This window comes from Bubalus bubalis, chromosome 6, assembly GCF_019923935.1.
Source record: "Bubalus bubalis isolate 160015118507 breed Murrah chromosome 6, NDDB_SH_1, whole genome shotgun sequence".
In the NCBI taxonomy this organism is placed as follows: domain Eukaryota; kingdom Metazoa; phylum Chordata; class Mammalia; order Artiodactyla; family Bovidae; genus Bubalus; species Bubalus bubalis.
Genome location: NC_059162.1, coordinates 107937923 through 107963514, shown reverse-complemented (window position 1 = coordinate 107963514; position 25592 = coordinate 107937923). Strand labels below are relative to the sequence as shown.

General features: G+C 46.1%; 1 protein-coding gene across 2 annotated transcripts; it reads right to left on the bottom strand.

Moving 5' to 3' along the window:
- Positions 1 to 971: 971 nt before the first annotated feature.
- On the bottom strand, positions 972 to 25409 carry GNL2 (G protein nucleolar 2). 2 transcript variants are annotated; one of them, XM_006077566.4, is made up of 16 exons: positions 25188 to 25409; positions 23422 to 23506; positions 22133 to 22227; positions 20429 to 20568; positions 17216 to 17400; positions 14413 to 14479; positions 13344 to 13502; positions 12696 to 12809; positions 8962 to 9090; positions 8118 to 8222; positions 7182 to 7340; positions 6855 to 6968; positions 3458 to 3918; positions 3044 to 3129; positions 1856 to 1941; positions 972 to 1168 (listed from the first exon to the last, which is right to left on the bottom strand). In XM_006077566.4, the coding sequence occupies exons 1-16, from the start codon at positions 25249 to 25251 to the stop codon at positions 1016 to 1018; spliced, it is 2202 nt and encodes a 733-aa protein (XP_006077628.4). In that variant the 5' UTR covers positions 25252 to 25409; the 3' UTR covers positions 972 to 1015. The 2 variants fall into 2 exon arrangements, with proteins under 2 accessions (XP_006077628.4, XP_044801174.2); XM_044945239.2 differs by lacking the exons at positions 20429 to 20568; positions 25188 to 25409 and having other exon boundaries at positions 23422 to 23439.
- Positions 25410 to 25592: the final 183 nt, after the last annotated feature.

Here is a 25592-nt window from a genome sequence, read left to right as displayed (position 1 = left end):
CTACAACCCTCTGACTAGCCCACACCTCACATGCAGTTCTCATTATTATTAGTGGCCGGGCCACGGCGAGGAGACAACTGCATTTTATTCTTCCTCATAAGCTAGACTCAAAGTTGGAGGCTCAGAACTCCTCTGGTTTCACAGACCCAGAGACTAAATTAGCGACGTAAATCTGATTCAGGGCAGACTAGCAAAATGACTAAGTTCCATCATTCAAACTTCCCAAGTAGCATAACTAAGAAAGCACTAATATCTCCCCTCGCTGGAAGGCGCTAGGTGCGCGGACCTGACGCCTGTCTGGCGAGGGCTTCCAGGCTCCCTCAGAGAACTGCAGGCCAACAAGAAGAGCTGTGTTCCACTGAGTCCAACAAGCCCTCTATACTTTCATCTCAAATCTAAAGTCACAGCTTTTGCCCTCATCCAGGTGTCCCAAGGCACCAGCCCCCAGATTCCACTAAAACAGCCTGTCTGTGCTCCGTTATCTTCATGGGAAAGAGCTGTGGTCACGGAGATGTTCTAGATCCACAACTCCTTGACTGTAAAGCAGTCATGTCCTAACTGGGTTCTCCTAACAGACCCAATGAGGAACACTGCAAGCTGCTGTGGCCTTTTCTTCGTATTTTAAAGCCTAGGCTCTGTACACAACATCCATAATATTAAAACAAAAAACAGTTCTATTCCAAACTAAACCGCTCATTGCTAGTACAAAATAAATACCACACTCCGTCTTTTCTAGACCTCGGCCCTGTTTCTGTCAGACCCCTGTTTCATGCCAGGGTTATACTCTTAGGACTCAGAGGACTAACTCATTCGTCAGGAGTTCGAGTGGACTCCATCACTGAAATCCTCGGGGGTGAGGAGTTCTCTTTACTCTCACTAGTACTGGTGGGTGGTTTCAACTGTCCAATCTCAGAACAGATGCATCATGGCCTTTGAAATGCCAACTGGGCATGAAGAAAATGAACAGTTTCTAGTTGTGAATCTTCATATAATTTAATAGACAACTTTTAACACGTTACTGCTTATGTTTGGCTTTCTTGTGTCTGTGTTTCTGCCCTTCTGAGTCGGTGGTCTTCTTTTTGTTCCTGTTCCTATTCTTCACGTTGTGTGTTTCATAGTAGCGTACGCCGACTTTTCTAGATCGCTGCTGCCGTGCTTCTCGCCTCCTCTGTAAAAAATGGCACACACACCAAGAGGGGAAAAAAACCAATCAAACAAATGCTGGAAGGCATAAAGAGGCCCCTCTGTTTCTCTGTGCTCCGTTCCCACGCGGCTCCCACGAGTACTGGCGGCAGCACGGACGAGGGCGGCTTCACCTCCCAGACTCAAGCCTGCACCTCCTCTGTAGCTTGTGACAACTCCGAGTGACAGGCTGTGATGCGGCCCAACCCTCAGCCAACGCCCGAATCTTTTCTCTGCACTCCTGCCAAGTGGTCCTCGGGTCTAAGGCTGGACACTCATTACAAGCTCGCCACCTCCCAAAGGGGACCCTCCAGCTCTCGAGAGCCTGGTTACAGAGCTGAGCTTCACGGACGGCAGCCATCTGTCTGCCTACACAACTCGGCTTGTCATGTGTCATTTCCCTGAGGCCACGTAAACCCAGCATTCTTTCCAATAGCAGTCCGCGAGTTTGAGGACACTGATTGGCATTCTTGAAACAAGACATACATTCAGCTGACCTTCATGCAGTCAAGGTCAACTCTTGATCCTATTTCACTGACCCCAACCAGGTCACTTAGGACTGGGGTTCCTTGACTTAAACTCTAGAGCATTAATTTCATAAAGTGTGAGTTGTAAGAAATGGACTTCCCCGCTCTACTCTATACTGGGTGATGCTGAAGACCAAAACACGTGCCTCCTTAGATGTAAGCGTCCTGCGAGTTTTGTCTGGCTGCTCCTCTTCCCTCTGGGCCTTCCTCTTCTTTCCCTTTTTGGGAGGTGCTGGAAACGAAACACGAACACACACAGAAAAGAAATGGGAATTTTTAATTTAAAATGTGCCTGTGAATCCTAAAGTGGGAATGAGCTTGATATGCTGGAGGAGGAAGGCAGAAGGCCGGTGTGAACACAGAGTGGTGTGAAACACGGATAAAATCAGGACGAGGCCAGGAGGCTGCCAGATCGGGGGCAGGGGTGGGGGTGTGCTCCCAGGCCTCCAGTTTATCTTGAAAACATACTCGATGTAGAAGTTATTAGAATGACTGCATAAAGAATAAATATATGAACCATCTGCCCGCCCGAAGAAAATCTGTCTTTGGATCCACCCTTAGATTCCAAGTTTAAAAATGTATTCTTTTTAGAGGAAGTTTCTTGAATTACCAATTTAACCCCAAGAAATGTGCAGAATAAAAACACGATAAGGACTCCCCTGAGAGCTCAGTTGGTAAAGAATCCGCCCGCAGTGCACAAGACCCGTTGGATTCCTAGGTCAGGAAGATCCACTGGAGAAGGGATAAGCTACCCACTCCAGTACTGCTGGGCTTTTCCCTTGTGGTTCAGCTGGTAAAGAATCTGCCTGCAATGCGGGAGACCTGAGTATGATCCCTGGGCTGGGAAGATCCCCTGGAGAAGGGAAAGGCTACCCTCTCCAGTATTCTGTCCTGGAGAATTCCATGGACAGTATAGTCCATGGGTTCACAGAATTGGACACGACTGGGTTGAAGGGTTCAATCCCTGATCTGGGAGGATCCCACAGGCCATGCGGCAATTAAGCCTTGCACCACAACTACTGAGCTGGAGCTCTACAACAACAGAAACCATCAAAATGAGAACCTGTGCATTGCAACGATGAGGAGCCACCGCTCGCCACAACTAGGGAGAGCCTAATAGCAGCAATGAAGACCCAAAGCAGCCATAAAAGATGTTTTTAAAAAAAGATAAAGACAATTTGTGTGATAAATAGTAAGTGGAACCAAGATAATTTGCCAGATATGATAACTATCAGGATGACAGTACAAAAGATAATTCCCGAGATGAAACTTAAATTTCCCAAAGTTTTGAAGATGTATATCGCATCTACCTGATTTCAGTAATTTAACTGTACCTGTATCATCTACATCTTCTTCAGCTTTTCTTTTTTTTTGTCCTTCGGATTTTGCAAAAACCATTTCACTCAGTCCCTTGGATATCCTAAAAGGGAAGAGTCAGATAATGAAACCGTCTGACATTTCCCTCCACTGCCCACAGCCCACACAAACGTGAGGATGCTGACAAGCTCCCAGATGAAAGAAACCTGCTCCTCTTCATGTGGTTAACGCCACTGGTAGAAGCAACACCATTTCTGCAGCCCCTGGACATTTGTAAAAGACCCAACCACTACGCTTCTCAAGGTTCAGGCAGCTGTACATTTAAAAAATGTATAGCAACACCTTCCCCTACCCTATAAAAAACTCCTTATGGCAAGTTTCTGGGAAAATGAATAAGCGCACAGCAATCTGTGAGATCAAGAGGACACTACCTGATTGCTGAAAACTTCTTAGCTTTGGCTTTGTTTAAAAACCTCTGGTACTTGGCAATCTTTTCATCCAGGGCTTGAATAACGGCCTTAGTGGTGCGTCCCACGTGTTCCTCCTCGGACTCTGCATAAGACTCGTCCTCATCGTCTCCTGGGTACTCCTGTTCCTCCTCCTCCTCCTCCCTCTCCGCAGAAAGGCTCTCCAGCTCATCATCGATATCGGACATCTCCAGAGGAACCAGATCATCCCCAGAAAACTGAGGCGCAACGTTGATCTTGCCAAAGTTCTGCCGGACCCGCGCCAGAATCTGCTGCATTTCTGAATCGATGCCACAGTGCCGGGGCTCCTCTTTTTCCTTCTTGAGGATGGATTCCGACTCCTCACCTACTGTTTCTGTGTCTTTCTCTCCTGGGTTGTTCTGGGTTGTTTCTGCAGCAACTTCCAAAGATGAGGAGGATGGAAGCTAATCAGGACAGAAGGGTGGGGGTGGAAGAGAAATGGAATCGGAAAATGAAAACTCAATTTCTTTTTTTATTTTGTTACATTGGAGTACAGTTGATTAACGGTGTTGTGTTAGTTTCAGGTGTAGAACCGAGTGATTCAGTTACACATATACTTGTATCTCTTCTTTTTCAAAAAATTTTCCCAATTTATAATACTGCGCAGAAGTCCCTGCTGAATTTCTGAACTTACACATCATGCTCTCAAACAATGCAGGCCTCTTCTCAGGACCAAGGCAAAGTGTCAAAAAAACATGCACGTCTCAGTCATGTTGTTAATGTAGCATTTAGTCAATGTGCACTAAGCCCTGAACCCAGCATAGAGGATGAGAGGAATACAGCTACGCTCCAAAAGGGTGCATCAACTCAAGAGTACTCAGCCATCAAAACCAAAACCACTAGACACTGTGGACACAGGAGGTTGCCTACACCATCCCTGAGGACTGAAGGATCAGGGCTGCTGAGAAAGCACGTCCCCAGGGAGCACACACCCCAGGGGAAGAATGGAGGCCCAACAGAACGCTGAGGGCCCAGGAGGTGCTAGTTTAGAAAGTGCTGAGGGTGGAGGAGAGGCACCGATGAAGCGCTGCGCAAGAGGAGTGGGAGGAAACGGAAGGTTCAGAACCAGCCCTGAGGTGGCGAACACTTAGATGCCAGGCATGTTTTGGGGAAGGGGCAGAGGGAAACGTGGGCTGGCAGTGTGAGGCCTCATGTAGTGTCACTGGGCACTCAGAGCTGAGGCTGGAAGAACCCATGGGATTTTCCAAAGGCGAGGTGGCTGCACAAAGCACTAAATACATCAGGAATCCATGAAATTCAGGAAACAGTATACAAAATTCCTACATATGCTTTCATGTTTTTCTGTTGAGGTAGATTTTTAGCTTTGGGATTCTCAAGGGAGTTTCTGCCACCACCAAAAAGAGAGAAGGGCAAGTCACAGAGCGGGGAAAACTGACTGTCTCAACTTAACAGCTAGACATGGAGGAAGAGTTAGAGAAAACCCCACCGTTTCCACACAGGGTCACATGGGGGCAAAGATGGTCTCCTTGGGCCAGAGGCCTCAGCCCCACCAGCCACAGTGCTGCCCACCCTGTGGCCGCCCTCCAGAACCAGGGCACATCGGGCTCCCCTTGCCTCAGCTGTTAGGGGATACCGCTCCCGACACCTGGAACCTCTTCTGTGACATCCATGGAGCTCCTGCTTCAGGTTACCAAGGTCTCCCCTAAAAGGCCCCTTCCCCAGAGGCCATCCCTAACCACCTCACTTACAAAGCACTCCTGTCTCCCACAAACCCTCAACCTGGTTTAGTTTCCCTCATGGCAATCGGTACATCCTGACATCACATATTTATCTGTGTACTACGTGTCTTCCAATAGTGTAATAAAAATATGCATTTGGCCTTTGACCCCCAGTTCCTGGCACAAGAGTTCCTAAAACCTTTGGTGTCTCTTGTTATTCTTAGTAAGTCCCTCTGCCCCAATTCAGTTAACGCTAGTGAGATAACCGTGCTAGGACCCAGCTTCAGACTAGGAGCGGCCACCGATCCCAAGCAACTGCTGACAAGGCTGGAAATTGAGTTCAATCACTGACGGCTACTGAGCCTGTCAACTGCACCTGTGTAAGGAAGCCTCTGGGCTGGTGAGCACCCTGACGTGCTGAGAGCGTGGCCTGCCTGGAGAGGGTGTGGACACTCCATGCCACCCTCCACCCCATAGGTGCCCTATGCACCTGACATTCGGCTATTCCTGTCTTATATTTTTTATAACAAACCAGTAATCACAAGCAAATCACTTTCCTGAGTTCTGCAAGTCCTTTCAGCAAATGATCACACATGGGAAGCCCTGAATTCGTAGTCAGCTGGGCAGATGTGTGGGTAGCCTGAGAACGCCATCTATCCTGGCACATGAAGTGGGGGCAGTCTTGTGGGATTTCAGCCCTTAACCTGTGCAGTGTGCACTAACTCTGGCAGTTACCCAGCTGGTGTCCGGAGCTTGCATAACAGGTACAGAAAGATGAAGCCTATCTGGGATCAGCAAACACCTCCACTGGCACATGGACCCCTCCACTGGCACATGGACATGGACATGTGTGTGTGCGCGTGTACAGGAGGGCAGGGCCCTGTCCTGCAGTACTGGTTGTCTGGTGGATTTAGGGGGAGAGGAGAAAAGGTTGAGTAACATCAGTTTCAGGTATGTTGATTTTGAAATGCTGGAGAAAATATTCAAACGGAAATTTCTAGCTGACAATGGAAACTCTGGGACTGGAGCCAAGTGAGAGGATATAAGAGAAATATGGACCCCAAAGACTGGCATGAAGCAAAACTTAAAGCCATCTCTTCAAGAGACTTGGCTGAGCTCTGAAGAAGACCCTAGAAATAGAAAACCAAAGTGCCCAAGTTGGAGTCTTGCGCAGCCCACTGCCGGGAGAGAGACATGGAATGGTTGGGAAGCTTCTCAGGGTAGCTCAGAGCCCCCAGACGTAAGACTTTCCCTGAGCATCCACTGTACCACTCTCCTTTCCCGCCTGATCACGCGATTCCTGAGGGCAAGGACCATGCTATCTAATCCCGTGCTCCCAGTGCCCAGCACCTGGCTGGGCTTGTGAAACAAAACAAACCTTGGAAACGTCTCTGTTCTTCCAGCAGAAGACTAGACATTGAAGCTGTAAGCGAGCACTCGCATGTAATGAGCTCTCCTCCTTCAAAGCCCTGAAGACTGGCATTTACACGCAGTCTCCTATCACACCTCTACTTCCAGGTAACCCCCCACAAGGTCACAGCCAGTGGCACCTGGGGAGACACTGCAGTTCAAAGTTATACCCCAAAGGAAGATGACTGCAGTCCAAAGACATGCGGGTCAGTAACCCCACTTCCAGAGAGGTGGGTCCACCCTTGTCTTACCTCGGGGGCTGCTGGGGGTTCTGCATTGGGCGGCTTGACAAAGAAAGGAATTCGGCCCCTCTGCCAGTCATTGAGGACCATCTTCCCCACAGTCCGCAGGTCGGGCTCTCCACCCTGAAACATTGCAGAAAGATGCCCGATTCAAACAACCAAGCCGCCTCCCGCTTTGGTGGCACGTCGCTGTCCCAGCTGTCAGTCACCACCTTGCCGAGGTTCATACTTCACACTGCTCACACACATGTATCAAAAAAAAAAGGTCCACACCACACATTGTGCACACAGGCCTGAAGCAGGTCCCAGTCTGAATTCTCACAAACCTTGGCTCACCTTTAATAACTTCCCTGTCCGGAAAGCTAGCTTCTCCAGAAAGTCCTCAGTGTTCTCCCAAGAATCAATCTTGTATGTCTTGCTGATATATTCTGGTTTTGCTCGTTCAAGTACAGCACCAATGTGGTCTTCAGGAGTCTTAATTTTTTCAACTTGAACCTAAATGTTGAAGGGAAAGCTCCTGCTTACAAACTTCAGTATGGAAAGAGTGAAGCTCCGCGTGCTCTTTGTAGTCATGTCTGAAAATAGATTTCAACGCCTCAAAGCACTCGAGCCCGGAGGTGATGAGACATGGTTGGCTGGAAGGAGCGCCATGGAGAGCCAACCGCAGCCGGGAACCCGGAACCCCGCTCTAATCTGGCTCTAATCCGGCTCACCACAAACGGATGGCACGGCTTCCGCAAGCACCTTAAACTCAGAATGCTTTGTGCTACTGACTTGCAGAAATGGTTAAAAGTCTGCCGATTCCAGGACACAAAGAGAAGGGGATAAATAGTTTAAGGAAGGAGGGGAGGAACCGTCCAGGATGTATATAGCCAGAAACACTGGCAAAGGTTAAGTGGAATCATTTAAAGCTCTCGGTTGTCTTCAGAAACAAGTGAGGAAATGACCGAGTTCCAAAATGACTCAATCCATAAACCCACGAAGATGAATTATTGCTAAACATAAACAGGCCCTGCTTCCCTCTGGATCCCGTGTGTAAACGACAAACGCTCTTGTGGGATGACGTTGACCAGATATGCCCTTCAGCATCCTCAAACAGGCTGAAGTGGAACAGAGAGGCCGCCCTGTTCAGTGTCATGTTCCTCTAGTCTGGCCAGACAGGCTGACCCCAAGCTGCCTGCTGAATGAGTAAAAAGCAGAGGTCTCCAGAGCTCCCCACAGCACGCTCCCCTCAAAGGCAAACAAAGAGCCTCCCGGGACCAAAATACTCACGACTCCTTTCAGCACAATGTCCGTCTCCGAGTCCTCGGAGGGGTAAACCACACCCGGACAGTCGATGAGGAAGATCCGACGCATCAAGGTAATGTACTGCCAGACCTAAAAGCAGAGACTTCCGTTTCTGACTGCTCCGGGTCAGTCCCGGAGGGGTTTCACGAAGCCCTGATGCTCACCGAACAAGAGAGGGGGCTGGGGCTGGGGGTCAGGTACGGAGGTGGTCATAGAGCAGCAGCCTGCTAGGTAATGAAGCTCCAAAGCCCCTCCTCTGTATGCCACGCACGAGGCACTTCCACGAGGCATAAACTATAGTTTCCATCAGCTAAGCGTCTAAAAATAATGCAGAGGCAGGCTCTCCATCCAGGATTGTGCAATGACGTCCAGTAAAGCTTTCTCTGACGTCTCTAAAAGTGCTTCTGGAAGCTTCACGCTGCTTGGCCCCAGTTCCTTTCAGCAGAACCATGCTGCACCCCACACTCCGTGTTCCAGGGCAGGCCCCCTACCCAACACAGTCTATCTTAAACTTGAATTTTCTTTCTTAAGCCAGACACCAAATTTTCTCTAGTTTTGTTTATCAAAGCAAAAGGTTGGAGTGACAAGAAAACAAGACTCAAGTGGCACACAGCAAACCATGGCAAAAGCAGGCAGTGGCGCACAGAGTACTCTTAGTCTTATCAAAAGGGCAGACACAGCTCCAGGACATCGCCACCTGCGACAAGGAGGCCAAACTCCCAGCGGAAATCTTCATCCGAGAGAGGCAGACAGACATGTCCGTGTCCTGAATTACCACCCTCCGTGGGAAATAAGTCAGAGTAAATAAGACCCCTTGAGCCAGATGTACCTTTGTTTCACCTGCGATGGGGGCCACGTTGCAGACCTTCTTGGAGCGCAGTGTGTTTATCACAGAGCTCTTGCCAACGTTTGGATAGCCAATGAACCCCACACTGATCTGCTTCTTGTCGGTGTGCAACTGTTCAAAGAAATGAATACACGCCACACACACCAGAGTGAGCGTCCTGGGACAAACAGGTTGTGTTCCTTTGCTGCCATAAAGAATACAGTACAAAACTACCGACGCGACTTGGTTTAAAGCCCAGACACGCACCACCAGCCTATTCTGAGTGGGCTGCATACACATCCTCATTAATAAATCAGAGGTGAGTCGGCGCCTCAGTCACTCATGTGAGGCTATTCTTGAATGTTTTAAGGTTGAAAGTATGTAGGCTGAGAAACAAAGAAAGAAACAGCTCGTTAGTCATCAGTTTAGAAGAATGCTGTCCACTGATACAATGTCTTCAGGGAGAACCTTAGCAGATGTACCAATCCCATGACCCACCCCTCCTCTTCTCTGCATACCACATTTTGCATTTTCACTGCCAAAGACAAACGGCAAAAGAAAAGAAAGGCAGTCTCAAAAGCTAGATAGCTGGATGAGAGTCTCAAGGAGGCAGAGCTCAAGAACAGTCTACAAATCAATGGGGGCTTCTGACTAGAGACAGAGGACTGAACATCCATGATTGCCTCACTCCCTCCACAAACCCCCTAGAACCACAGCAGTGAGAATTCACACACACACCCTCACACCCACAGAGCCAATAGCAGTGTGAATTCACATCCCCTCCACCCCCATGCCTGGTCCCCAGAGAGCCAAACACATAAAACAGAAGCATGAGCTAGAGATGAGACAAAACAAACTAATGTGTGATGTTAACAGAATATTACCAGTTAAAAAGCAGTATCTAACTTGACCCACTACAAAATATGAAAGCTACGTGGCTGCAAAGGTAGAAAAACTAAAAACGCAGCAAATACACTGCAAAATGCAGTGAATACAGGCCTTGGGAACAGGCAGTACAGTCCTCTCTAAGGCTGGGACTCAAATCCAGAGGACTGACCAGTGGACTGTCTGTACAGACAGTCACACCTCTCCTTCCCCTGCCCAGCACAGGCGTCCCAACTTCTCTGCCCCGGAGTCTTAGGAGACAATAACTGTTTTGGAACCCTGTATGTCTGAAAATATTCCTAATTTTCAGGCCTGACAAGGACCCTAGATTTAGACATGACAGTTGCTGAAAGCAAGTGTTCAACGTCTAAATACTGAATAGGGCAACTCCAGGCCCCTACTCCCACTGCACTCCTAGAATCCTGGCAACTAAGTCCACACACCCCCAAGCTGGAGACAGGAAGACTCCCTTCTAGGGAAACTCACAGGTCCAGGAGTAAGATCTACAGACGGGGACATCCTTGATGAGTCAGTGGACAGGGCTCAGCACTTCCACTGCAAGGGGCACAGGTCTGATCCCTGGTCAGGGATCCAAGATTCTGCATGCTGCATGGGGCAGCTAAAATAATAATAAGAATAGACCTACAGAGAGCAACATCTAGAATGCCCTCCAACAAAATTCTGTTTCTTCCCAGTCACCCTACGGTAAAGCCTCTCAACAAGCCTACCCCCTGCATAAAGCTTCTATAGCCTTTTTTTTTTTGGTGGCTCACTCTTAAACATGAATGGAGAACCAAGAGTAAGCAGACACTGCAAGTGTGACTCTAGTAGAAAAGACAGGAAAACCACAACCTGGAGGCGACAGTGTCAGTGCAGGAAAATGTGGAGGACAATCCCCAATACCACTATCCTCATCGTCCTCAGACAGAGAAGCCAGTGAATCCAGGAAACAAAAACAGGCTGTTAAAGCGGGGAGGGCGACTGGGAGTTAAATAAGAGCTTTCGGAAGTTAAACATTAAAAGGGAGAGGCAAAACATTTCATGATAGAAGAACTAAATGACTGAATCAAGGTAACTGCCCAGAAAATTGGACAAAATGTCATAAATGTACTGAAGCAAAGAAAATTCAACAATTGGGACTTCCCTGGCAGTGCAGTGGTTAGAACTCTGCACACCCACTGCAGGGGCATGGGTTCGCTCCCTGGTCGGGGAACTAAAACCCCACAAGCCACGTGGCAAGGCCAAAAATAAAAACAAAGAAGATTCAATGTGGTACCTTCAACATTCTAAGAACAAATGGTGTGAGGGTAGAATGAAGAAATTTGCAGAAGGCAAGGTCTCAAAAAAATGTTCCCCCAAAGTACTCTTCCTCAGAAAGCTTTTGGAAAACACATTTCATCAAAAAGAAGGAATAAACCAAGAAAGAAAAGAGATTCAATGAACAAGGGAGTCAACACAGGAAACAGCCATATGAATTCTCAGATGATGGTGAAAGATCCCAGGAAGACCCGGCAGCAGTTTGGGATGTGGCCCCACCTGGACGGGAGATGCTGGACACTCTGAAAGTTTCCACGCTATCAAGGATTTGGTGACACATCAGTGACAAAGCGGAGCTACTTAACACCAGATAAAACTGAAGGTCCTATTAGAAAGGAATTATAATCATAGCATTGTGGATCAGCAGGGACTGACACTTCAGTCATAATACTGTAAACACTGAGCAAATAGTAGTTTAACCAAATGCCGTACAAGGACACAGGAAGTGGGGAGAGAGGACGGGGTAAGAAACCTAACTCTCATTTTCCACAGCAGGAGCTTAACAAACACATAAAACTGAGCAGGGTGGGGAACGAAGAAACAAACTCATCAGATCAGATCAGTCAGATCAGTCGCTCAGTCGTGTCCGACTCTTTGCGACCCCATGAATTGCAGCATGCCAGGCCTCCCTGTCCATCACCAACTCCCGGAGTTCACTCAGACTCATGTCCATCGAGTCAGTGATGCCATCCAGCCATCTCATCCTCTGTTGTCCCCTTCTCCTCTTGCCCCCAATCCCTCCCAGCATCAGAGTCTTTTCCAATGAGTCAACTCTTCGCATGAGGTGGCCAAAGTACTGGAGTTTCAGCTTTAGCATCATTCCTTCCAAAGAAATCCCAGGGCTGATCTCCTTTAGAATGGACTGGTTGGATCTCCTTGCAGTGCAAGAGACTCTCAAGAGTCTTCTCCAACACCACAGTTCAAAAACATCAATTCTTCGGCGCCACCATCAATTTAAACTCATAAGTGTGTACAAAAACATGGAAGAAAATGCCAGAAGTAACAGCCATGAATTTCTTCTGGGAAGCAAGGAAGGGTAGGACAGAGGTCATGTATCCTTTGTTAGAAGCCAGGTAAGATGAACTGAACTCATGAATATAGAGTCACAGGTGCAGAACAGGAAATTTTGAGGAGGTCTGCTTTCAGGGCCTCCCTGAGGAACTAGTATCTGACCAGGGATCAGAGGCTGGAGTCCAGCAGAGTCCCTTCTAGGCAGAGGGGAGAGAATGCATGGCCCAGGAGCCCAGAGTGGAGACAGTGTTAGGAGTGGGCAGGTCATCAACCCGAGCAGAGGGTGGACCATTCAACTCCAGGGACATGGCAGAAAGCAAAGCAACGTTCGTCGGGGAAGGGGGTACAGGCTGAGCTAGAGAACATCTGAGGATCCCCTGAGGCTCTGTGAGTGTTTACATCTCCGGAACACACCATCCTCACTACCAAGAAGATGTAGGAGGTGAGACACACTCTGGGAAGAGAACTTCTCACACCAACCCACAGCCTTCCAACTCCAGGAGGGGCAGGCCAGGTTTCGATACCTTTCCAAACTGCCGCAGAAGCTGAATAAACGCTCCTTTGCCAAAGGGATTAGTAAGACTCGCATGAAAAGCAAGTGTCGGGTAATCCTGGGAGAGGACGGCAACCCATCGTTTCTAAAGGGAGACAAGAAAGAAGCTGGTAAATTGGAAGTTGTTTATTTACAGCACAGGAAGAACCAGAGAGTGAATGGCAGGACGGTGCTTCACATACACAGCTGTCCAAGGAAAATGCTAGCTGTACCTCTTTGAAATATTTTTTCAAGTATGACAGTTGATGCTGTTTTTTGTCTTATAAACACAAAACAGTATTCCCAAAATGCCTTCACTGTTACTAAATGCAATTAACCTAACATAATGTGAAACGGGCCAGGGGCTGCAGCTGCCGCCCCTTCTAAAGGGCCCACACCAGTCCTCCTGTGGGCACTGCGGCTGTGCCACTGCCAACCATCAGGGATCAAAGGTAACTGCCCATCATCAATGAAGCCCATTTGAGTTTTGCTCTCAGTGAAGACACCTCAGTAACTACAACCTCAACAGTGCAACACTTTATCTGCTGCCCCAAATCCTAGTAATCACGACACCTACTTATTCATGGATAACGAGCCACGTGGCCTTGGTTATCTGTTTTGCATTAGCAGCTGTACTTACCGTTGCCCAGGTTGGAACAAGGTCACATTTGTTAAGAACAAAAATGAGATGTTTCCAGGGTTTCTCTTTTTTCAGGTAAGTCTCAATGTGAGGGGAACGTGTACCCATTGGATCTCTAGCATCAAGAACTTGAACCACAACATCTGAGGAATCTATCACCTGCAAATTCAAAGAAGAAAAAGTGATTTGCTACAGTAGTACAAAGGCAAAATGAAAGCGAGAAGGCATTTAAGGGAACCTGGGAAAAATAAAGCAATAACACGGATAACCTCTCAACAGTCTTAGGAGGAGGGCAGGTTGTAGCCAATCGCAAAACCCAGTAGTCAGTATTCTAAAAAGTGTTTTTCATCCTGTGGGTATCTGAAACTTGTCAAAATTTCAAGCAGAACTGGCTTGGATGAAACCAGTCTATTTCACGACTGCTATGCAATAGTGAGTAGAATCATTTATTTCTTAAACCTCTAAGTTTCCTGTTATAAGTGTTATGTATTTTACCAAAAAGCTAAAAAATTTAGTTTGCCTTCATGGTACTAATTTCATTATGTTACCGTTTAATTACGTGACTATACTTGAAAGATTTTGTTACTGAGAACACTACTCAAATTCAGCTCAGCTAGTTGAATAGCACTGGACCAGGACTCAGGAGACACAAAGCCTCCTGCACCAACCACCTGGGTGAGCTGGGGAAGGTACTCAAGCTTTCTAGACCTGCATTCTCTTCTGTAAAACAAGAGGGCTGGACTAAGGAATTTAAAAATTTTCATGCAGCTCTAACAAATATAATAAATCTCAGTAGGAATATCATTTTAGCAGGCAATCCAAAGAAATGTCAATACAAACAGAGAATATATGAATCCATGTAATCTGGCTGTTACTATTATGTTAGTAATAAAGAAAAACGCAGTTATCTAAAACAACAGTAGTATATGCAAAGTCATATCCATCCTGGTTTCTCCATGGAGAGAGGATGGATGGATGGACAGAGCATCAGTAGGTCCAAGTCTGTTTTCTCACATAAGATCATGAAGGCCAAAGGAACCACTCAATGAGAGAAACTTTAAAGTCTTACCTTGTAGAGCTCACCCCATATTCTTTTAGACTGTCCCTTTTTAAATATCTCTTCTTGGGCTTCATTTCTAAATAAGAAAGCAACCAAAGTGAGCAACTGATGCACTATAACGATTAAAAGGATATTTTAAGGAAAAATCAATCACGTGCTCAGGGAACAGGGTATCAGGACTAGTTGTTATCAACATTGGTAATGATTAGAGAAATGCAAATTGTAACTACAATGAGGTATATCTCACACCAGTCAGAATGGCCATCATCAACAAGTTTACAAAAAATAAATGCTGGAGAGGGTTTTGAGAAAAAGGACCTCTCCGACACTGTTCATGGAAATGTAAATTGATACAGCCACTATGGAGAACAGTATGTGGGTTCCGTAAAAAACTAAAAAACAGAGAAAATATATCTAGAGAACAGAGAAAATATGTATCTAGAGAAAATTGTAATTCAAAAGGATGGATGAACCTCAGTATTCAATGCAGCACTATCCACAATAGCCAGGATGTGGAAGCAACCTCCATGTCCACTGACAGAGGAACAGATAAAGAAGATGTGGTACATATATACAATGGACTACTACTCAGCCATAAAAAGGAACAAAATAGTGCCATATGCAGAGATGTGGATGTACCCAGAGACTGTCATACAGACTGAAGTAAGACAGAAAGAGATAAATATTGTGTAATATTGCTTGTGCATAGAATCTATAAAAATGGTACATATGAATTTATTTGCAAAGCAGAAACAGAGTCACAGATGTGGAAAACAAACTTATGGTTACCAAGTAGGGAAAGGGGGGTGGGATGAACTGGGAGATTGGGATAGACATATATATACTACTATGTATAATACAGATAACGACATGAGAACCTCCTACATATAGCACAGGGAACTCTACTTAAAGCTCTGTGGTGGGACTTCCCTGGTGGTCCAGTGGTTAAGAATCTGCCCTGCAAAGCACGGGATGTGAGTTTAACCCCTGATCGGGGAACTAAGATCCCACATGCTGTGGGCAGCTAAGCCCAGGTGACAGTTACTGAGCCCACGAGCTGTAACTACTGAAGCCTGCGTGCCCCAGAGTCCATTCTCCACAGTGAGATAAGCCCCCACAGTGAGAAGCCTGCACGCCGCAACCAGAGAGACGCCTCCACTCGCCACACCAGAGAAAGGCCAAGTGCAGCAACCAAGACCCAGTGCAGCAAACATAAATGATAAATATATATATAAAAAAAATTTTAAGAGGCAGCTATAATTTAGGCAGTCTGTCACAGAGAATTATGAAAAGACAATCAGCAGGACCTGAAATGTAATTCACATGCCACAGCTCCAAAAGAGAGTGAAACTTTGCTGGTAAGGTTGAGAATCTGTTTACTAGCCTCAAAGATATTTACCCAATGTCTCTGGCACAAAAAAAATAGTTTTATGTTTCCCCTATTGCTGACTGAGGGCTTCCCTGGTGGCTCAGATAGTAAAGAATCTGCCTGCAATGCTGGAGACCCAGGTTCAATTCCTGGGTGGGGAAGACCCCTTGGAGAAGGGAATGGCCATCCATTCCAGTATTTTTGCCTAGAGAATTCCATGGACAGAGGAGCCTGGTGGGCTACAGTCCATGGGGTTGCAAAGAGTCGGATATGATTGAGAACTAACATTATTGCTGACTGTACCTTTTTGAGGTAGAAAAAATTCAAATCAGCAAAAACATACAAAGTTCAAAAAGCTCTAGGAAAAAATGAACTTGCTGCCTCTTCCTGCTTGGTCTCAAGTAGCTCGACTTTACCTCCAGGAGTCCCAGGGTTAGCGATGGGTGGAGGACAGCACCAAGGCGGTGGCGCTGATGCAGGGACGGCACATTTCCACCAGTGTGCCTGAGGGACGCGGGAGGGGGCACCGGGAGTGCCAGACTGGAAGACCCTTTCCGGAGGGCAATGGGGCAGCCACCGATCAAAAACCTGCCTACTCTTGGACACTGTCCTTTCCCCTAAGAATTTATCCTTGGGGGGCAATTCAGGATGAGAAAGAACTAGTCACACTAGCATTTTACCCTACAATTGTCTACCACAGGGGAAAACTTTGAACAGTATAAAATCTCCAAACGTGGAACTGGCCACGACAAAAACCTGCTCTGATGTGAAACATTCTGAAGGAGATCAGCCCTGGGATTTCTTTGGAAGGAATGATGCTAAAGCTGAAACTCCAGTACTTTGGCCACCTCAGGCGAAGAGTTGATTCACTGGAAAAGACCCTGATACTGGGAGGGATTGGGGGCAGGAGGAGAAGGGGACGACAGAGGATGAGATGGCTGGATGGCATCACTGACTCGATGGACATGAGTCTGGGTGAACTCCGGGAGTTGGTGATGGACAGGGAGGCCTGGCGTGCTGCAATTCATGGGGTCGTGACAAGTCGGACACGACTGAGCGACTGATCTGATCTGATCTGATAGTCACCAAAATATTAATAACAACAGAGGTGGTGGAATTAGGGGTTCTTCTTTTCTTTCTACTGCATTTCCAATTTAACTATATTTTTAAAAATTGCCTGTGACAGAATATACTGCTATTATTACGAAGAAAGTGTCACTTATTTTTATTTGGGGAGATTAAGAGGCCAATAGTAAATCATCTACCTTAAATTATCTTCCATCTGGCCCCAACCAATTTCACTAATTTTTCTAGTATAAGGGAAGAGGCTAACTCCATCTATGAGATAAGTCACTGAGCTTCTTGCAGGTAAATAACTGTATAGAAGATATCTGTTTTACAAAAGAGCAAATGCTGACATGTGCACGAACTTCAAAACAGTACCTCACACCAGTGTCTTCAGCTACCAAGTCACGATCCTTGCCCTGGTCATAGCTCTCAGTGGATGTTTCTGCATTTTCTATAAGTGACTGCATATCACTTGCAAATAAATTTGGCCGCTTCCTCTGCGCTTTGGGGCCAAATGTTGTTTCGAAGCTTTCAGTATCAAGGATGTGCACCTTTGCATTCTAAAGAGAAAGGAGAATTATAGGTAATGCTAAACAAAGCACAGAGAAAAAGCAAAAAGTTCAAAACCTACCCAGGAAAGGCTTTCTGCTCTCATTTTCACAAAGCTCAACCCATACCAAAATATGTAACATGAATACAGCCTGACTTCTCATCAGAAATGCTTATTTAAATAGCAAACACACTTGTTCCCCTCTTCTTCAAGTTCTGTAAGCTTCCTTGGAGAAATACAAAATACAAATAATCAAAGCAAATATGAATAGCTGTGTGTAAGACTTGCCAAAACTCAGCTTTATTTCATTTATCATAAACTTTTAGTCAAATGTAATTAAGGCTACAAAACTGAAAATTAGCTTCTCTTTTCTAACCCCCTTTTCCTCTTAAAGTTTTCAAACAAGTGCATAAAATTCGCCAAATTCACAGATTTTGTCAAGGACAATCATACTCAAATTTGTGTTTTTTTTTTAAACCAACTGTAAATGCCAACTTTTTCCTGGAAGTTAATTTCCTTCATGGCTAAAAGGAATTGCTTGTTTTGTAAGATGCATTTTAGTTTCAGATAACATTTTCCCTAATTTAGGTAACATTTTTTATTAAATGCACATGGAAAGTCTTCAGATGAAAAACATCTAGCAAAACTCCAAAATAATAGTTTAGATGTGATAAAAGGAACCTGATCCTAACTAGAATTTGATGTGCCTATAAAGGAGTTACGAGCAGAGGAATTTTTGAAGCAGGATGAAAGTCACAGTCTGGGTTAGGATCTATCACATAACAGTATGTTATTAATAGCCAGCAGAGAATATTCTCCGTTTTTAAAAAAAAATCACCTTCTGTCCTCAGTATAGGCTCCTGTATAAGCACCAGCTACTAAATTCAGAAGACAAAACAACCCCATGGCTTCTAAACAGAATCCCCTCCAACTCCTAAAGATCCTTAAGATATTATCATTTTCTCAGAGTCTCTAACCCATCTCTTGGTTTACTTTTACTCACTACACTCCAACAAGGGAACATCCCCACACAAAACAGTCACACTTCACATGAAAACTAGGTTCTAAAGTCACTGGGAAAATTATGACCAAAATTATCCTTAAAAATCTCTTAGCCTATAAAATACAGTACACCTGGATCTGTGTCTGTAAACCTATACCTCAGGAAGTACAATGTAGTGATATGCAGGGTACAATAAAATACACAAAGTACATTACAGTATTTTGACTGTAGTATTGCTATAGAAACATAGTAATTATTATGCACATATAGGTGAATGTGCAAAAGTTAAAAGTACATCTGATTTGACTACGTATGTGCGTGCGTGTGTGAGCTCAGTCACGCTCGACTCTGTGCAACTCCATGGACGCCAGTCTGCCAGGCTCCTGTCCACGGGCCTGGGCTGCACTGTGCGGCACATCTCAGAATCAGATTTTATACTGAGCATGGACACTGCGGTGGTGCAGTGGCAAAGAAGCCACTTGCCAATGCACGAGATGCAACAGACTTGAGTTTGATCCCTGGGCTGGGAAGATCCCCTGTAGAAGGAAATGGTAACCCACTCCAATATTCTTGCCTGGGAAATCCCTTGGACAGAGGAGCCTGGAGGGCTGTAGTCCACGGGGTCTCAGAGTCAGACATGACTGAGCGACTGAGCACACACAAACACACGCAAGGTTTGTCAAGGCCAGAGCAGGAAACTTGCCAGTTACTCTGAGTACCTGCACCAAAATACAAGCTGGCCGCTGCAGCCACGGGCCCTCCGATCTTCACCACCAGACATTTACACACTGCATTTTAAAAACACCGAACAACTGGCATGTGCAACAAAGCAATAAATCCACAATAGAGCTTCTCTGTTCTTCTCATAAACAGGACTCAACAGTTTGTTAAAAGATGGCTTTAGGGAGAACAGACAGAGAGAACAAGAGAAATGAGCAACTTGTCTGTGTTTCACGAATTACACCCATGTGTTTCCCTGACAGAAAACAGTCACTCTGCTAATAGGTGCCATTCTTCTAGTCCATCATAGAACAAAGTGTAACTGACAAAACCCGAGGCAATAACCAGGCCCTGGGTTTTATTCTGTTCTGCAAGTAAACACTTCTCTTTGAACTGTTTAATTCTTGTATGTATGTCAATGTTTTCTTCCCCTCCTGATGCTGGAACCGAAGCTCTGTGCTGTAACTGATGGATATTTGGGGAAATTACTATTCAGTTCATGTAAAAACGTGCAGGCAAGCTTTAGGCCACTTCTCTGGTTCCCTGTGAAACTCACTCCACTCGAGCCAGATTCAGTCCTTACTGCACTTTGAACTTCATCAATTTTAACAACCAATCTGACAAGTACCCTTTCCTTCAGGGGACGAGACTCTTCAAGGAACTCACTGAAGCTGAAAGTACTCAACACCAAAGTCTCCTTTCCTACCAACCCAGTCCTAATTCTACATTTCCCCAAAGTTTGATGCAATTACCACTTAAACCAGTTTGCCTGCAAAAACTTTTAAAAATGGTATTGGTGATAGCCATGATCTGCTGCCGCTGCTGCTACTAAGTCGCTTCAGTCGTGTCCGACTCTTTGAGACCCCATGGACTACAGCCTACCAGGCTCCTCCATCCATGGGATTTTCCCGGCAAGAGTACTGGAGTGGGGTGCCATTGCCTTCTCCGAGCCATGATCTATTTAGCTCTAATTAAGTGGCGGCCTAAGTGCTTGCTTTGTGCCAAGAGCCTTAGTGGATTTTTCATCTGCATCCAATCACCCAGGAAAGTGGAAGCTCACAGAGACACCCAAGGCCACAGAAAGGGCCACAGCAAAAAGGTTAAAAGTCAGGCCTGTACTCTGGTCCACCATGCTATCGAACCTCTCTGACAGAATTCAGTTCATGCTAAAGGTGAGACCTTTAATAACGGCGAAAGGAGAAGTCTCAGAAAGCTCACCAGTACTGCATCAGGCACTATTCTCTATAGAAAAAGCAAGAGCTAAATATGGTAGAGAGGGATCTGTGTTGTCTGCCAGGGACACCCTCTGTCTTACATGTGGCCGGATTCGATCATGGAGAAGAGACATGGGTAACTTGCTTTGCTTCATGACAACTTTGTATGGATCCTTCAAGACTGTGTCCATTTCCTCTTGAAATTTTTGTAATGATGACTGCTTAATCACACGTGTATTTCCTGTTTTACAAAAGAATGTTGCTGTTTAATAAATTGCTCCTTATTGCTTTTGCCTCCATCTTCCCAGTGACACAGTGAAAGGCAAGATTTTTAAACTGCCCTCACTTACCCGAACACCTGACACATCTACCCTAAAGCCATTTTCAAACTTAAAAGGAAAAAACCAAAAAACACAAAAACTGCCTCTTGCACTCATATACAACGAACTAAATCACCAACCCAGACACACAAAGGGTTTCAGTGGTTTTCCAAGTCCAATTTCCTGACTGGACAAAACTGAAAAATTAACATCACTGAATGGAACTGAGATTTGACAGATGCCCCACTTCTGGCTAGACGTGGCAAAGAAATTTGGAGCCAATCACAGCTGATCAGGTAGTGTACGCAGAGAATCCCAGCACAGCACCTCCTAAGAGTCATAGCTCCTGTTTTGATTAAGAAAGCTTGAAGGAACTTTTACAGTAACCAACCAAGCCCTGCAAGGAAACAAAATAAAACTAGGTAACACCTCCCGGAGCACACCTTGGAAGTGAGAGACTTGGAAGTGTGAGACTCAAAGGCACACTGCGGCACACATGCCAAACCCCAGGGGAAGACCACGCCAGGGGGATGGCGACAGCGACAGCAGCTAATGCTCCTACTGCACGGCTTGCTGGGCGCTATTCTAGACACTTATTCATCACCTGTTAACCCACTCAATTACCACAGCAGACCTACAAAACAGGTGCTCTTTCTGTCTTCATTTTGCAGACGGAAAACTGACAAGCACCCTTAAGAACTTGCTCACGGTCCCAGACAGGGTAGAATGAGGACTCGCACCCAGGAGGTCTGGATCTAGAGTCACAGGACCTTGCCACGTGCTAAAGGCCTCTTCTCTAGGACACTTTCCTGTGCTGCAGTTTTCTAGGGGATACCCGTCCCACCCAGAGATGTTTCGAGATGTTCAAGGACAGTTCAAACACCAGGCAAACAATGCCAGGCCCCCTGACATGTCCATACAGCTGGCAGCGCTGAGGGAAAGGCTGAGAGCCCCAACGGAGATGAACGTGGGGTTTCCAAAGGAAGAAACCCTGCCTCCCCACTGCCTCTGGAGCCAGCTACTCGCTCCCGGGAAGGACTAAGAGGTCCTTTGACTGTCACTCAGCCCAAACACAACTGCACTGAGATAAAGGGTTTCAGAGGAACTCCAGGCTAAAGGCACAGACACACCTCAAAGCACCTCCCAAACAGGCATCTCTCCAGGCGATCAGAAATTAGAAGAGGAACACAGGAGCGCTCCGAGATCTGTGAATGCTAGTCATTAAGGATGATCTCGTCTGTCTAAGAGGTTCACTCTCAGAGAACAATGATGAGCTCTTGTCAAAAGAGGAAGCCATTTATGAAAGCCACCGGTACCACTTTTCTCTGCATTTTTCCCATGGCAGGGGCTTCTTATCTCATTCCTTTCTCACACTGTCCTTGACAGTTTCCCAAAACCCCAACACCTTTTAGACACCTGAACATTCTACCCTTTCCCACACAGTGCACATTTTCTAAGGCAAAAGTAGCAGAGGATCACACTCACCAAACCACTTAATGTTTGGTTCCACTCTTGCCACTGTGCCAGAAGCCACCGTTGACTGATACTGCAGAGGCTTAATCACTTTACCACGGCTGTTCCTAAATGAAGGAAACAAAAGATATGGGTTGAGGACAGAAGAAAGACAAGGGCAAATTTCGGTTTACAGAATACCCTTTCCAACAAAAGGACCTCTTCCCCCCACTACCCACCCCCCTGCCACTTTCCTGGTTTTAAATGATCATGAAATACAGATTTTGGTAAACAAAAAGTCCTTCAACATTCAAAATAGATGGCCCCAAGCCATTTAACCTCTTGCAACAGAGCATGTAATGATTTTTGCTCGATGAATAACAACTAATGCCCGTGTTTAAAAATCTGTTTACTGTTTGCTTTTAAATAAAAAGTCACATACTTGAGCCTTTTTAGGATACTCATTTAAAGGCTGGTTTAAATGAATTTTGAGTAGAGGGTGATTTATGCTGGAACTCGAAATTTTAAAACAAACTGCAGAGTAGGTGACTAAAGCAGATTAAGTTCACTGACTTTGTGTTTTAGACACATCTTTTGGAACGGATGAAGAATCCAATCACCAAACAAATTAAGACCAGCTCACAAAACGTCAGAGTCAGCAAGTCCCTGTGGTCGAGGCTGCCTCAGCAGAACTCAGAGTTGTGATGAGTGTTCAAGTCCCACAGCGTGGTAATCTAAAGTCTGGCCTTAAAAAACAACTTTTTTGGCTGCTTTCATGACACTGCCCTATATGCTTTGTTCAAGAAAAGCAGATTTCTATCTGATGGACATTTACCCTGAGATGTAACACACGATTTGTGGAGGCCGAAGCTGTGAGGAACAGGGCTATTGTAGGGTAAGGACTATGACATGATCACTATTTCACCACTCACTACCCATGTCTCTAATTCAAAATTCACAGTTGATCATATAAAACAGTATTTGAAAACACGCTCAGCTGAACAAATGTTGAGTGCCTGCTCCAGGCAAAGCATCAGGAAGATTCTGTATGATTCTGACACATAACTGTTCCTAATGTACCAGTTTCTTAATCTCTTAATGTTTGATCTTAGTTTAATCAACAGCAAAGTAGACAGTAATTCTTGCTTTACATCTCAGAGAGAAAGAGAAGGACAAATTAGGATAGCAATGCTGGCTTGGTATCACATTTGGGGGTGCCTATTTGGGGAAAGTGGGGGTGGGAATATCAAGGGCTTCACAGGTGCAGCTACAAGTCCAGGGCAGGAAGGGAAGAGGGAGGGGACAACAGTGTCCAGGCTCACCTGCGCTCCTTCTGTCTGTACATATTCAGGCGTCGAATTGTGGCCCGGTCCCTCATGTTGTGGCCTCCTGCTCCCTGCACTCGATCTAGGAAACACAAGAGCAGTCTGCACACTGTTTGATAACCAACAAGTCTAACTATAGCCATTGCTTTAAGCACACCAACCAGTTCATTGAAAGTAGGCAAGCTGCCACCTCAGTGCAAAATCTCCACTTTCTCCACGTGTTGCTCCAACAGAATCATTCCTGGAAGCTACATGGTATGACAAAGCTGACCTAATCTTGAATCCTCCGTAGGACTGTTTTGAAAATGGTAACAGGTAATGTTTCTGAGCACTCGTTATGGCACTGTGCTATCCATATTAGAGGCATCGTCTTATAATCCATACAACAATCCTATAAGGAGGGACACATTATCCCCATTGTGCAGGTTAAGAAACTGAGGCACAGTGGGCAGCCATCCTGTACAAAGACAAAGATGGCACAGACAGAATTTGAACAAAAGCACTGGATCACCATCTCTGCTCTTAACCACTAAGATGCCTACGTCTGGGTCTCAGTTGAACAAATACTGAGTACCTGCTCCAGGAAAAGCACTGTGAAAGTTCTGTACGATTCTGATACCTAAGTGTTCCCAATGTACCAGGTTCTTAATTTCCTAATGCTTGATCTTAGTTTATTCAACAGAAAAATAGACAGTAATTTTTGCCTTACACCTCAGAGAGAAAGAGAAAGACAAACTAGCATAGTAATACTAGCTTCACATTTGGGGATGCCTTCCCTGGTGGGCTACAGTCCACAGGGTTGCAGAGTCAGATGTGACTATCAACTGAGCATCAAGTCGCCTGTCTACTCCTGAAGTCAGGCGGTAGAAAACAGGCTGAAACCACAGGACTGGTGGCTCAGCTCACTAAGGTGTCAACTGTGAGAAGCCACTTCCCCTATATTGGCTCAGTCTCTTCGCCTATAACATCATGATCTCTAAGGGCCTTTTCAGGCTTAATACTGTAAGATGCCAGTCTACACAAACTGAATAATTTAGCAGCAGTCCAGGGAAAATATTCAACATGAATTAAAACCAAAACCTTTAAGCCATATTTTAATATGTTTGATTAACTAAACCCAAATGGCAAGGACTCTCACAAGGGCTATCTTGTTCACTCCGTGGTGGAACCTCAAAATTCATACACATCTCCAAAAACATCTTTCCTGACTATATTTACTTATCTGTAACGTTTTCTATGCACTTGGACGACCCCAAGAGCTAAATCTACAGTCCTTTTCTCATTTAAACGGCCAAAGGTAAGGTGGCAGGCAAGTGTGGCCAAGTATAAAAGGCCAGTTGGGTCGGTCTACATCACTTTTATCTGACTTTATCTACCTTACTTCTAGCAATTCCTTGAGCTGTACTCATACAAGACTGACCTATACTGGGGGAGGGGCTTCAACACCCGACACACAGGAAAACAAGAAAAGGTCAAATTTAAGTGCCCTTCCAACTCTGAGCTTCCCAGTCTCACCTTGGAGACTCCCCAAGGCTGCCAGGCCTGAGAGTTCCCTTTCCCGGCTTCAGACCTGGTGCCCGGCATCTACCCTTAACAGGCGCGCAAGACTCAGTCCTCCTCAGTGCCTCTGAACAAGAAATCACCTTCTCCCTTCTCATACCCAAAGGCCACAGTGCTTGAAGTCACTCCAAGCAAGGCCACTCGGGTTCCCTAACCCCAAGCTTCCTCAAAGCCCCACCCTCCGCAAGCCCAGCCGCCCGTACCGGGATTTGTGCTGGCATTAGAGGGGTTGATAGTGCTCCGTCCTTTGTACTTGGGCTTCACCATCTTGCCGACAGGACTGGTACCAGACCGTTGGGCTCGGCCTGCGTGGGGTACAAAAGCTCGTAACTTCCCGAAGCGGACCAAGGAAACTCGCGCGAACCACGCTGGACCGCGTGTGCGGGACGACGTCACTTCCGCTCGCACTCTTCTTTCCCCGCGCGACTTCCTGCGATCGCGAGGAGCGCGCCGCCGCACTCTTAGCTCCGCCCCCACCCCGCCTCTTAGACATTGCCCAGCGTCGAGCCCTGCCCCTCTCACTCCCTAGCAACCGCCAAGCTGCCCTCCGTAGCAACCACCCAGTTGCGGCCTAGAACTCCTAGGTTTAAGAGTCCTGCCTGCAAACG